At 39.5% G+C, this 15,625-nt stretch overlaps 2 protein-coding genes across 2 annotated transcripts in view; both read right to left on the bottom strand.

Moving 5' to 3' along the window:
* Positions 1–15,625, bottom strand: part of LOC118744842 (major facilitator superfamily domain-containing protein 6) — a 242,387-nt gene that overhangs the window by 225,392 nt on the left and 1,370 nt on the right. The window lies entirely within an intron of this gene.
* Positions 9,321–11,618, bottom strand: LOC118744841. Its single transcript, XM_036478206.1, has one exon. The coding sequence runs from the start codon at positions 11,546–11,548 to the stop codon at positions 9,446–9,448; it is 2,103 nt and encodes a 700-aa protein (XP_036334099.1). The 5' UTR covers positions 11,549–11,618; the 3' UTR covers positions 9,321–9,445.

The raw sequence follows: 15,625 nt of genomic DNA, 5'->3' as shown, positions 1-15,625 counted from the left end.
CCCTAAAGTGTCCCGGTTTGGCAACAGAGATATCTGGCAGCCCTATCGTTCATACAACTTTGTTCGTAAGATTGCCATTTCGCCAAAAATGCCAATTTGCGACGTTTTATGAATCGCACTATTACTTCATTATGCTTATAAACATTTAACAATTGTCGCCACTTCCGTACCTTCCGAAAATTTTTTCGAAGGCTTTCAAAATAACAGAAAAAACTGGGATTTATAACTCTTTAAATCAATTAACTCACTTCACTGTGAGATATAGACTTATCGAAGTTACGATTGTTTATTTTCTTGTTGTATATTTTTAATTGAAATAAACTGTTAATATTTTCATTCGATGCATCGAAAATATCGATGTTTTCATACGATATCGATGCTATATTTCGATGTATCGAATCGAAAAAAACATCGATGTTTTTTTTTTTTATTTGCATCCCTACTATAAAGCAAGACACCCCTATAAATGTTGCTTTGGTAAAAAAAACCGTGTCAGTGGGAAATTTAATATGTTGTAATGGCACTTGATTTTGTCCCGATGTCAAAAACGGCTCCAAGATTTTTAAACATCCCCAACTTTTAAACAATTTTCTAGGATTTCAGAAGTTAAATTTTAGCCCAGTAATTTTAAATCAAATTGGTACGAAGAAAAAATTTTTTTATTAGCGAACTTTTGATGCAGTTTACTTCTATAACGACACGTAGATCATGGATCCACTGTCTTGTCGCTAAATTTCATAGGGGAACATTCCGCCATCTTGTATTATATGTTTTTTTTTTTGTTTTCTGCGATTTGCAATCTTATTTTGCATTTTTCGTAAAACCCGATTGTATACAAATTTGTAGAGAATTTAATTTTCCATATTTTCTGCCAAAGTGCCAAAAATGTTTACATTGTCACAATTTTCGCAATTTTTCAACAATTTCTTTTGAAAATGCGTAGCATATTCAACAAAACAAAAATTAACCGAAATTTCATCACATTTAATGATTGGGCCAACATTTTTACGAGTTGTAGACGTTACTATCGCATCTTTCCCATATTTTAGATTTAGAGTTTTCTAATAAAAGGGAGATTAGAAACTAAATTTCATTAAAATCTGATGAAATTTAAGTTTCCACGCACAAGAGTGGAGGGCATGGCCATTATCCTGAATTATTCAAATTTCATAATTTCCAATTTCCAAGTAAAATTAGAGCTCATGTCAAGTTTCAACGAAATCGGTGCAGGTTGACTATTAATTCCACCTGCTGCCATATATATATGAATTTTTTAAAAGGCCACACTGTTTTCACTGGGGGACATCTATGCGATCATTTTAAAACCTTAATCTTTGTAAGTTGTCCTATAGAATTTTGTCCATCGCACTGTACCGGTTGACGTAAAGTGGAAATGGATTTTACGCCGCTTCCCTTACATCGCTATGTTAAGCTCGGTCCCGGTCGTGATCTAAGAGTCGTACAAAAGTTATGGAGAATAAAATTCTCTACAACTTTGGCATTTAAAAATTCTACGCATTTGTTTTTGTTTATTTCAAGACGAAAATGATTTACGTTTTCTCATAATAATTATATGGGATTTTTATTTTTTAGGTCTCTCGGGACGTTTATTTCAAGACGGAAATGATTTACGTCTTCTCCTAATAATTATAAATAAAAGAATGAAACTTCTTAATTGAGTTCGGAGATTTGACGCGTTAAATATTTAACGCCACGATTGTTCACGTCATCAAATCCGTAGCGTTCGTTCGATTTTTTTTGCTTTTACGTGGTTTTAGTTTATTAGAAAGAGATGCCAGATGTTAGCAAATTAATTTCCAATAATCGAGCTCGGAGATATTTGCGTTTAATTGCGTGAAATCGGCAGTACATGTACCGATTCTATTAAGAGAAAACGTGGGACGTAAATCATTGGCGTCTTGAAATAAACGCCACGAGAGGCGAGAAAAATAAAAGTCGCATATAATTATTATGAAAAGAAGTAAATCATTTCCGTCTTAAAATAAACGTCCCACGGGACGAAAATAATAAAAGTTCCACATAATTATTATGACAAGACGTAAATCCTTTCCGTCTTGAAATAAACGTCCCGCGCGATGAAAAAAAAAATAAAAGTTCCACATCATTATTATGAGAAGACGTAAAAAATGTTCGTTTGTTTGTTTGTTTGAAATTTCCATCTGAAAATAATCATCCCATGAGACAGAAAAATATAATAATAATAGATTGGCGCTTACACATATGTTAGTGTTTGGCCGAGCTTCTCCTCCGACTTGTGGAGTGCGCCTTGATGTTGTCACACAAAGCGGAGGGACCACAGTTTTACGCCGACTCCGAACGGCGTTTGTATTTTTATGAGAAGCTGTTTTTCATGGCAGAAATACACTCGGAGGTTTGCCATTGCCTGCCGAGGGACGACCGCTGTTAAGAAAAAACCGTTTTCTGTATTTTTTGGGATGTTGCTTTGACCAGGGCTTGAACCCAGGTGCTGATGTGTGAAAGCGCGCACTGCTTACCACTACACCACAGCGGCCGACTACAGAAAAAATAATATTTCTCGTAAATAATTATTATACAAAGACAAAAAGATTTGCTTAAAACAAGGCGACGTTTTTGATCTCTAATATTAGGATAATAACTATTTTGGGTCTCTGGGGAAATTAAATTCTCTTCAAATTTGTTTGTATTCGTCTTTTACGAAAAATACAAAATAAGCTTGCAAATCGAAAAAAAGTTAGTTAGTTGAAAGGCCGTTCACACCAGGCTTTCAACAGAACACAAATGAGCGGCGACAAACGAATTTTTAAAAATCAACGGGAATTTTTAGGTGCACATTTTCGGGTATACTAGAATTCCATGGGCTATAAAACTGCATACCCAAAAAGGTCTTTAAAATTTAGAGTAAAAAGTTCGATGCCGTTTTTATTATTTGTCTATAATAACTCCAGTTGAAGGTTTTTCAAATGAAGTTTGGTTGTTGCCTTTAGTTTCATACTTTCACTTTTGGATGAAGAAAACCGTTGAAAATGCCATTAATGGTATCTCAAATACAATATCATTAGTTAAATAAAAAGTTCCTTAATATATTTTTTTTTATTGAAATAACTAAAAAGTTTTCCAGATTCGGTAAGTATTTTTTTCGTCTGTGGCATACCTGCTTACATATCAAGTCCTATTCGAAAAAAACGTAGACTACATTTTTTTGAACATTTTCTTTCTGATGCAGTATGAATTTTGCACTTTTCGACTGTAAATTGTATCGACTTTTTAATTTGCTCACATATTTTCTTAGTACATGCACACATACATTCCCTTTAAGACCAATTATTTTATGGTATCTACCCTGCAGGGAAAAACTGAACCAGTATGCACAAATTCCAGTTCATGGACTATTATTTAAGGATAAAAGTCATACCAGTTCGTTATGAACCATAATTATACCAGTTCCTCGATGAAAAAAGTAAACTAGTTGTAGAAATTGTAGTTCGAAAACTGGTATTAAACGGGGAAGTCACACCAGTTCGTCATGGACTATAATTATACCAGTTCTACGCAGTGAAATGCCAAACCAGCCAGTATAAATACTAGTTAACTAACTAATATGTGCTAAAGCGACGGCCTACCATTTCGGCGATTTCGAACAACTTATACGATCAGCGACATCTGTCTTTGAATAGCCACAACCAAAACTAAAAAGCGGTTAATTGCGTTCATCACAAATGTCGGCTGTGATGTCGAGTGAAGACTACCGATTCTGGTTCTAAGATCTCCCGTTCGAGTGCGCGTGGAGGTTGTTAAAGTAAAGTAGGTAAATTAATTTAAATAACTATTTAAAATTAAATATAAAGTGAAAATTGTACATATATTTAATTTTATTAGGAAAAAACCAAATACACAAATATCATAAAAAATATTAAAATAAATATTTTTTTTTAACAATAAATTTAAAATTTGCAACAAAAAATATAAATAAAAATAAAATAAATAAAAATTAAAAAGATTCGCTCACTGAGATTCGAGCTCGGATCTCTTGATTTGGAGTGCCAAAGCATTACTCTGTCGACCACTGCCACTGTTACAGCGCCGCGAGCAAAATGGCATACATACTTATGCTTTTCACGTGGGATGAATAGGCAGCCCATCCCGTCAACGGGTATGATTACGGTGACCATATTAACCAACGTAAAATAAAGGACTTTCAAAATGATTTGGGAATACGCACATACAACTTGTATGAGAAAAGTGCCCAATCCAAAAGAAAAGCGACCCCGACATCCGCGCCAACTACCGCGGGATCAGCCTTCTTAACATAGGTTATAAGGTCAAGTGTATTGTACGAAAGACTGAAGCCCACCGTCAACGAACAGATTGGACCTTATCAGTGTGGCTGCAGACCTGGAAAATCCACTATGGACCAGGTATTCACAATACGCCAAATCTTGGAAAAGGCCCGCGAGAAAAGGATCGACACTCACCACCTATTTGTCGATTTCAAAGCCGCTTTCGACAGCACGAAGAGAAGTTGTCTTTATGCCGTCATGTCTGAATTTGGTATCCCCGCAAAACTAATACGGCTGTGTAAAATGACGTTGAGCAATACCACCAGCCCCGTCAGAATAGGGAAGGACCTCTCTGAGCCGTTTGATACCAAACGAGGTTTCAGCCAAGGTGACTCCCTCTCGTGTGATTTCTGCGTTAATCTTATGTTGGAGAAGATAATAAGATTCGCAAAACTGAACCGCTCAGGCACAATACTTTACAAGAGCGTACAATTGCTGGCGTATGCCGACGACATCGATATTATCGGTAAAAACAAGGGCTACGTCTGTTCTGCCTTCTCGGGATTGGATAGAGAAGCAAAGCGAATGGGTCTGGTGGTGAACGAGGACAAAACGAAGTATCTCCTGTTATCACACAAACAGTCAGAGCATACGCGTCTTGGCACTCACGTCACTGTCGACAGTTACAAATTTGAAAAAGTAGACGACTTCAATGTCAGCCTTGAAATGCAACGGAGAATCACTCTTGCCAACAAGTACTTCTTTGGACTGAGTAGGTAATTGAGAAGTAAAGTCCTCTCTCGTCGTACAAAAATCACACTCTATAAGTCACTCATCATGCCTGTGCAGGTGTAGGGCGCGGAGGCATGGACAATGAAAACATCTGATGAAGCGGCTCTTGGAGTTTTCGAGAGAAAGATTCTGCGAAGGATTTACTGACATTTACGCGTTGGCGATGGCGGTGGCGAATACAACAGACTATTTAACAATTAGCTGTATGAGCTTTACAACGATATAGACATAGTGCAGCGAATTAAAATTCAGAGGCTCCGCTGGCTTGGCAATGTCGTTCGAATGGACAGAAATGCTCCTAATAATAAAAATAGATTGGCGCTTACACATATGTTAGTGTTTGGCCGAGCTTCTCCTCCGATTTGTGGCGTGCGCCTTGATGTTATCACACAAAGCGACAAAGGCCAACAAAACGCTCCTGCTCCGAAAGTATTCAACTCGGGCCGCGATGCTGGTAACAGAAGAAGAGGAAGGCCTCCTCTGCGTTGGAAACACCAGGTGGAGAAGGACTTGGCTTCACTTGGCATTTCCAATTGGCGTCAGTTAGAATAGAAGAAAAATGACTGGCTGTTGTGGACTCGGCCAAAATCGTTTAAGCGCCAATAAAGAAGAAGAAGTAGAACATTCCCACGACAGCCGGTTCTATGTACCGGAATGACTCGGGTTTTACCCGACCAAGGGCTGTTGTTTCGGCGAGTTAACCCCGTTTAGGTCGGCGAAATCCGTCAAACGTTGCTCTATTCTAGGGCTACATCTGCTCCGTACCCTTCTGCTCAGGGCTGGCATTGAGTCCAACCCAGGGCCAGAAACTTACACCTGCAAGTATGCCAAAGAAGACAGCAGACAAACTCCACCTCGGTCAGATGCAATGCCTGTGACGGGCGGAGGCACCTCCGCAACTGCTCGGGCCTACGTATGCACCGGCAGTGGACCGCGTTGTTCGTGGCCCCATGCTGTGCGAATCGGACCGCCTCCACGGCAAACCACCACCCGCCCGTGCAGCACACAACCAACACACCCACACCCCAACACAACACAACAATAGATACACACACAAACACAATAGCACCCACACACCGCCGCCTAGTCCCTCCAACAAGCTGCTCGGTTTGTCAGTCCAGAATATACCGTAACGTAACATCAGTCAAGTGCAACTCCTGCCTTGGCTGGTGCCAGTTTAGGGCATGCTCAGGACTTCGCAACACGCGTGATTGGACGAGTGACCATGTGAGCCCCTGCTGTGCTGCCCAGTCGCATACCTCCCCCGCGACGCCGCCAACCACCACCACAAGGCAACACCCACTTTTGCAGCACGTACAGCAGGGAGCCGGCAGGTAACAGAACAATCGGTCTCCCAAGGCACACAAAGGTGCTACAATTTAACTGTAACGGACTCCAGAGCAAGATCGAGGAGATAACTGTCTTTATGGGAAGGCCGGATACAATGTACACCGTCGAGATCGCGAGCGAGACAATGGTGGAGGTTTAGCGTTCATCACGCACCACACCGTGCAGTATCGTCTTATTGAAGCAGACATCGACCGCAGGGATACCATCCTAGAATGTCAGGGTATTCCTATCCGGCCAGGCGATGTTGAGCTCGAAATATTTAACGTATACATACCCCCTGTCACCAGCTGCCCTGAAATAGGTACGCCACTCAGAGGTGAAACCCGTATGGTAGTTGGCGACTTTAACGCGCACCACGATCTTTAGCACTCAAGCCTGTCAAATGATCGTAGGGGAATACATCTGGCTGAGCAGATGGACGATTCGACATACTGCACAATGAACGACGACGCACTCACCAAGATAATAGGCAGCTGCTGCAGCTCACCAGATCTTACAATTGTCAGCGCTGGTCTGATAAACAGCGTATCATGGCGACCTATGCTGACCCTGCTGAGCAACAGACCATCTACCCATAGTCATCTCGATTGATAAACCTGCCGACTTTGCTTCCGCGGATCACCGGACCTATGTCAACTTTTCCAAAGCTGAAGGAAAGGCATCTCGGATGTTACTGAAAGCGCCTTCATTGCACTACCCATACCAACCGACGTCCACATAGGTGAACGTAAATTCCGCAGGGTGTCACTGCTGCTGCAGCTCCCTTCATCCCAGCAGGATATATTAAGGATCCTCGTCCGAACTTTCCCGCTGAAGCGGCTGTTCTAGCCGATGAGTGTGACAACCTTCGTCAGGCCGATCCCGGAAATCCCCGTATCAGGGATCTCAATTCGGAGATTCGGCAACTTGTGAACGTACATAAGCGGAAAAAATGGGAAGAGCATTTGAAGACCTGCAACTTCGCCTCAGGTGTGAGAAAGCTTTGGTCAACCGTGAGGTCGTTTTCCAACCCGACGAAGCGTGACGACAGAGTCGAAATAGACTTTGGTGACCACGCTTCCTCGCTGCGCGAACTATTTTAGCCGGCAGTTTATTCTGCATCCTCCGGTGGATTAAGCCAAACGTCGAGTGACCAGAAGGCTGTACAAAATGCCAAAACCCAGTGCGCCTCTTGTTTTCACCAGCAGTGTTGTAAGGGTAGAAATCGGGAAGGCGAAAGCCTCCAAAACCATTGGACCCGACGGGAGATACATGTTGATGCTGAAAAATTTGGGTCCTGCGGGAGTAGCGAACCTCACGGAGGTCCTCAACTTGTCTATGGCCACTATCGTCATTCCAGACATGTGGAAGATGGGAAGAGTGGTCCCACTGCTCAAACCGGGGAAACCAGCCAACAAAGGCGACTCTTATCGCCCGATAACCCTCCTTTCCCCGGTAGCGAAGACAAAAGAGGCCTTGCTACACCCGTATTTCACGAACAACCTGACCCCAGCGAAGCATCAGCATGGGTTCCGTAAAGTGCATAGCACAACAACAGCACTTAACGCCATAAACACTCAGATAACTCGTGGCTCGGTTAACGAAATCGTCCCTGTGAGAGAACTATTCTAGTAGCGTTGGACATGTCCAAGGCGTTCGACACTGTCAGTCATTCAACGCCGCTAGAAGACATAGAGGCCTCCTCTCTCCCACAGGGACTCAAACGGTGGTCGGCGAATTACCTGAATGGTCGACATTCGTCAGTAATTTTCAGAGACAAAACCAGCAAGCCACGTAAAATTAAACAGGGGGTACCACAGGGTGGTGTCCTGTCCCCACTACTGTTTAATTATTACATCTCTAAGCTTCCTTAACCACCAGAGGGTGTCAATATTGCAGCCCTATTCACCTGCTGGACGACGGAGGTCAGACTGCAACTGGGTATTCACGTTGATGGCGTAACAATACCCACGGTGAATAACCCGAAAATCGTCCTAGTTACCTTCGACAGTCTGCTCTCCTTCTCGGCGCATACAACCGCAATTGCCAATAAAGTACAGAGCCGCAACAATGTCCTCAAGTCGCTGGCCGGCAGCACTTGGTGCAAAGATAAAGAAACGTTGTTGGCAACATACAAGGCAATTGGCCGGCCGGTTCTAAACTTTGCAGCGACCGTGTGGTCGCCTGGGACTAGCAGGACGCAGTGCATGAAGCTACAGACCTGCCAAAACACGGCACTACGAACAGCGAGCGGATGTCTCCTGATGACGCCCCAACACCACCTACATGACGAGGCCCAGATGCTCCCAGTCAAGGAGCCTAACAAAATGCTCTGCAAGCAGTTCCTTGTGGGGAGCCACAGACGTGGCCATCCCAGCAATCAGCTGCTTGCAGAAGAGCCCTCGCCAAGGCACGTCAGGAGGCATCTCTACGAACTGACGGACGAAGTCCAGAGGTTCATTAAACAACCTCTGGACCCGTCAGCCTACTGACAGGCCCTGAGCGGCAATCTCAGGGAATCAGTCTCGAGTTATGTAGACTCCCGCCCTGTGAATGCCGTTCTGGACACACAGCCACCGGACGTGGAGGGGACAGAACTTTGTCTGCCTCGGGAGACCCGCACCACAATAGTTTAACTTCGCTCTGGCTATTGTAGCAGGCTTAACTTATACCTTAATGAGGATGTGCCCAATTAATGCCCGGCATGTGGAGAGTCGCCACTTGACTCTCGGCACCTTTTCACATGGCCTGTAAACCCCACCTAGCTGACTCCCATGCCCTTATGGACAGACCCTGTGGAAGTCGCACACTTCCTGGGCCTCCCCTTAGCTGAAACGAACGACAACGTGGCGAAGCCTCGCGCATACGAGGCCGGCTAGTCTGTAATAATTAATTTCATTAAAATATTTCAATGCGATATTTTTTATAATTGATTTAATTCCAATAAGTTTTTTACATACAAGGGGACTTTACCCAAACTTTACAAGTTAATAACATTAAATAATTACTTATTAAGAACACTTTATGGTAATGAGAGTCGAGTATTATTTTGTAATGTTAGCCACATTTGAATGAAATTGCTTTGCGCAACCCATCGATATAAGTCTCTTTGGAATTTGAGAATACTGCGCTCCCATAAAGCGAACAATCAAATCTTCGTAATGGTTTACAACTTTGACATCAAGTGAATGGTTGAGAATAAGCGCGTTTAGAGTACGAACGCCGCTCTCCCGTTGCTCAGCAGATGCCTCAGGATTTCGCATAATATCCGCTACGCGGCAAAGGATTGCTTGGAACGGAATTCGTTCCGTCGAACGATCACAATATGCTAAGTGTTTTAGTGAGACATTTTGATGATTGCCGTAATCAACATAAAACACTTTGAATATTTTTCCAGAATCATCAAAATCAATTATCTTCGCGCGATACCATCGCTCATCTCCATATCGCGCACGGACAATGTCATATAGCATTGGTGGCTTGGTCAAACGCATACAAAGTTGAATATCATCGTCAGTCCATATAAGGGGCTCCATAGGATTATCTGGATCGTTTATTTGAGCGTAGAAATATTCAATTTGCCCAACGTGTGTTGGTGTAATGTTTATTATTAGTCCGGAAGTATAGCGCGTCATAGGAAAGTAGTTGTCAATAATGGTTTTAGCAGGTATGCGATCTTTGGTCCAGCCTTCCGGTTGTAGCAGAGTATGTTCTAACCGACAATTGGCTCCTTTGAAACAAGCACCAGTTTTTGGATTGTAAAAGCGACAAATACGTTGTTCGTCCTTGGGATTGTAGCCCATAACTGCAATCATCGCGTTTGACGTATTGAGCGGTTCCTCCGCCAACATATCCATTTCTTCAGGGGTCAGACCGTTAGGTAAGTGTCCGACTTCACTTGCAAAGATTTTATTGTCTGGTAGCGCGCTCAAGGGTATAGCTTCGTCATTGTCATCAATGGTTGTTGACAGTTCAGTTAGGAATGGATTGGTGTTGCCCATATTTTTTTGGGCATTTTTCTTGTTCGGGGTCGTCGATAAAACATTTGTTGAGTTTTGAGGTATTGCCGATTTTTTCTTAAATTCATCTGTAATTAGTTCTAAGCCAAGTTTACATATGCTTTCTTGGTTAGAATTAATTACAAATGTGGCCTTTTCATACTCTAATTCCTGTAGACGTGCCTGCAAATCTTTAAGAGAAAGATGTTTTTGTCCATAAATACCATTTAGTTGACAAGGTATTGCTTGGGCGGGAATATTTTTTACTTCACTAGGTAAGCGATATGTAATATTGGATGCATCTATCACCGTTATCTCACCGAAGTCCAAAAGCAGAACCGTATACTCTTCGTCTGAATGAAGCGTATTCAGTGGTTCTTCTCGAATCGCTCGTAGTATTGTATTGTCCAGAACAACACCAAAAACTTCGTTTTTAGGTGGAATATCTGTATATTGTCTAAGGTGCACCATACTTTTCAAATTTGCAATTTGTTGAAACTCTTTAGATTCTGATTCACATACAAAGAAATTTAAGGCTTCCAAATCTTGTATATAGCTTACAGATGCCTTTAAAATATTGCCTTCTTCATATTTGGATAAATCCTTTTTTAAATACACCTTTAGCAATTGTTCGTTTAGAGCTACAATATTATTTTCTTCTGCCGGTGGAATGGACAAGTTTTTATAGTCATAAACGTTTTGATCCTCACATTTAAAATTTAAACATTCCGTTTTTATATTATTTCCAGATGTATTATTTTTAGATTGGTCAGAAGATTTCGGGGGTGAAGCAGTTAAGGCTAAAGTGTTAGAATCTTCCGGAAGGGCATTAAAACCATTGCAGTTTTTTTGATGTCTTTCACATTCATCCAAAGCTTCAAATAAAACCCGCGTTGACTTTTTCTCCAAATCATTAACAAACAAATGGAAATTAAATTTACGCGCTATCTCCAATATATTTGATATAGACGACGAGAATTTGTCGCATGCCACTAAAGCGACTGCGTTCCGATCTTGCAGAGCTTGCCCATTTTTACAAATTTTGTGAAACACCTTGTTACTTTTCAGAAGGTATTCAGTAACATTATCCAATACTTGCTGCAACTCCTCATTGTGCATTTCATACAAATGTTTTAAATCTTCTAACATTTTTAGAAAGCACGGATTCTCCTAATGCACTATTAACTAATTTCGTAAACAAACCAGTGATAGAGCGATACGAGTAGCGAGTACTGAATATCGATACGGAGTAGTATCGAGAACTCGATACTTTTTCACAAGTACTGAGTAAGTATCGCGAATACAAAAAGGTATCGACATGTTAAAACTCTTAAATAATTTTTGTTTTAAATTACATACTTATATAAAAATTTCATGCTTTCAATCACATATATGACTGTCGTGGAAATAAACACAACGCTCATTTAATTCAATACTGTCATAACTCAGAAAACCAAAAACTCGAGAAATACGGCTTTAAACCCAACCAGCAAAATCATTGTAAACGAGCTCGTAACTGGATACTTTCTCGAAGAAAAACCGGCTAAAAATTCGCTTATGATAGGTGTTTAGGATTCGTTTTCGGGTACTTTTTCGCTTGAAATTGTATTATACATTATAAAATATTGTGGTTCAAGAAAAATTTCTAACAAATTTAAAATTTTTTCTTGTGCTGACGAAATAATACAAGCCTCTTTCTATTAATTTTTTTTTTTTGTTTTATCGTTTACGAGCCTTTTTCTAACTTTTCGCCGGTCGAGAATCCCTCATAAAATATAATGTTCGTAAAATGTACGTTTTCTTGCTGGCTAGGAAGTTTTCAATTTACATATGTACATATGTATATACTCCCATTGTAAAAATTAATACAAATTTTGTTCTAATTAACTACTGTTAATCGATACAGCTATGCACTTTTTACAAAACATAGAAACGGAGGTAGCGGTCATTTCAATATTGGGCTCGGTTAAAAATTCTTAAATAATTGGAAAACGAAACTTGCCTCACCTTCGGCAATAGATGGGTAAGAGGATGGTCTTCGACTCGATAACTTGGCATTTTACCTTCATTGTAAATTCGAAATCAAGGCCAGTCTCGAAGAAAATTTGTATGAAATAGAGCAAATATTTTCTTTCCGAGAATGGGCTTTACCACATTTGTTTCTCGTTTTCTACATTTACATCCCATTTTCAAAGTAAAGTGATTTATAAATATACGTGTCAAACATTTATAAAATATTTCGTCGTTTAAAGTACAAAACCGCTTGTCGTCATTCTGCAAAACCGCGTAACTGACATTTGCTGCCAAAAATTGGATTTGCTCACCCAAGCTCTTGGCTCAATCCTTATCCATTCGTCCTGAAACATACTAGCCAGAAATGCGATTGCTTTATAAAAAAAGATAACCATTTTGCAACTTGAGTGTTTTTACTCGCTAAAAAATAATTTATGCAACGTCACATACGCGGTTTTGCACTTTGTTGATACGCGGTTTTGTAATTTGAACGACGATTTGCTTTTAAAAACTTTAAATAAGCTTTTTGCTATAAATATTTATTTTACTCTTGTAGAACTAAGCTTACTGCAAGTTTATTTGAAAAACTACTTTAGAAATGCTTGCTAATCAGATTTCAACTATTAAAAGCAGTGTCTATTCAATTTACAAATAGACAGAGGTCATAAAAGCAAAGCATTCTGATTTTTGTTAACTTTTGTCGTTTGCTTCAAAAATACTTGGAAGTACGAGTATTAACGATACTTTTTTGCAAATATGAGTACCGGCATCGATTCTTCTTTAGAGTATTCTATATGAGTACTGGTATCGATACATTTCTAAAAAGTTCTATCTCTAAACAAACCCAGTTGCACGTTTGTTCGTTTTTGTCATTGCGCATAACAGGGAAGCCAACCTCTGATGAATTTCCCGATTTGCGTGGAATTTCGGATTGTGTGGGGAATCGGGAAAATACCTTGTTTTGTGGGGAATTTCAGTTTACGTGGGAAATCGTGGGTTGAACTGTTTCTTGTGAGGAATTAGGTTTTAACTAATTTTTTTATTTTTTTATTCACTAAATTTTCATAATGAAAAAGAAATGCAACTGCAACTATTAGTACTGATTATGCAAACCTGCAAATTATGCAAATTACAGTTTTTTTATAATTTTTTGGTCACATTGGCTTTCATATAACGAATAAGCAATTTATTTTTATGTGGAGGAAAACCGCAACACCTTCGGTAAAAAATGTTAAAACTAAAATTTTTAGCTACTTGAAACTTCTTTTTCATAGATTGGGTGGGCTAAAAAAATTCAAAAATCTGATTACGAAAGTTTGCTGTTTTTTAATGTTGCACAAAGTTTGAAACTTGGATTCATATAGGTTTTGTTAAAGATGTATGTATGTTAATATTATATATTCATTTTTAATTCTTTATTTGTTAACCAACTTTACAAACGTTTGGTTTGGTTTATGAATACATATGTAGATGAATTAAATTTAAAAACAAAATAAACATGGGACCAATTTTGGTTCTGTGAAACTGTGAAGTGAAAATGAAAAATACAATTTCAGTGAAAATTTAATTTTTTCACTTTATCGTTTCGTTATATCATTTAAGCGATTTTCGATCATTTAAAGGCTATTCCATTAACATTTAGCAATTAATTATTTGGTAAATTATTCTGATTTTAAGACAATGATGTTCTCTAGCACAAGATGATGGTTTTGAGAAAACGCCGAACTTATCCTTTTCACAGCCACAAAACTTTGCGAAAAAAGGGCTTTCACAGTGAACAATTTTTGACAAATTAATTTTTTAACATTTGAAATCAGAATCGTATTTTTATGTGAAATGATGAAAAATGTTTTCACGTCACTTTTTCACAGAACAGGAATTGGCCCCAGCAATATATCAAAACACATAATTTTTTTTTTGAAAATAAGGAGATATCTATGGGAGGAAAGTTTTACGAAATTTCGAAAAATATCGGGGAATTTCATTATTTAAATCGGGGAATTACCAAAAAGAGTTGGCTACCCTGGCGTACACTTACCAGCAATATTGCCAGATTGAAATCTGCGGTTTTGTAGACAAGTTTACAGTAGGGGTCTTCCCGTGAACGAACATATGCGAATACTGCGGCAACGCGAAGCGAACAACGAGAAATAGGCAGAATGTTCGAGGAATGACGTAGAATGTTCCACAAAGAGAAGCGTCAAGTTGGATGAACACTGCGAACAGCGAGAGAAAGAGAATGAGCGATGAACTTCAGAACGTTCTAGAGTTGCCATGAGTGCGAGCTACCGGTGCCAGACGTACTGATTTTAATATTTATTTTTTTTTCGTCAAAATTCAGGTTTTCATGCAGAAACATAAAACTTAATTACATTGCTGATAATTTTAAAGCAAAATAATTAAAATCCACAGCAACTTTGACGAGTAAAAGAGCGGTACAAAATTGTTTTCTTGGCGTTCATTATGGCATACCCATGATAAAAACATAACAAGGTAAAACCATTGAGAGGCAGTCTGACGTTTTCCAACAATATAATTAGTCTGTTCCTTTGAACTTCGGACTAAAACCTGTGGAACTGTCAAACTACAATTTTACTCTCTCAAATCAGAGTAAAAGGAGAACAGATGCAGAAGTGCATAGGAACGCAAAAAGCACTATTTCCTGTAAAAACGTCAGACGGTTTGTTTACATGTCATTGGTACTACACTGATTTGGCTGAAATATCACTAAATAATTATTAAAATCTATACATATTCAAATATTCCGTTGTTTACTTCCATTTTTTAACAAATATAAGGATCTTTGCTTTCACCGCTTTCTGTTTTTGTTTGCACATGTAAATCAGCTGATCGTTTGACACTTTTCATGAACTTACAGGAAAAAAAACTCCGGACTAAATCCTGTAACTTCTGACTAGGAACAGTTGCTCAGTTACTCTCTCAAATGTGTTCCCACTTACAGGTTTTATGTCAATAGGAACGACTTCCTGTAAGTTCTGACTAAATCCTGTAAACCGGACTGCTATTGGAACTGACTAAATTTGAAAAACAAAACTAAAACTCACCGAGTACTGGGTACCGACAATTCGGCACATCACTAACCTTTACATTCTTTACTTTTCTGCCTTGAACCGTCTGTCAGCGCCGATAATTAAAAATTCTATCTTTGGAACAATTTGGAAATTAATTTTTTAAAGAATGCAGGAAGAGCAA

Source organism: Rhagoletis pomonella, unplaced genomic scaffold (genome assembly GCF_013731165.1).
Source record: "Rhagoletis pomonella isolate Grant_MI unplaced genomic scaffold, Rhpom_1.0 Rhpom_scaffold_00008, whole genome shotgun sequence".
NCBI classification, from domain to species: Eukaryota; Metazoa; Arthropoda; class Insecta; order Diptera; family Tephritidae; genus Rhagoletis; species Rhagoletis pomonella.
The sequence above is the reverse complement of the archived record's forward strand: the minus strand, read 5'-3'. Positions and strand labels throughout refer to the sequence as shown.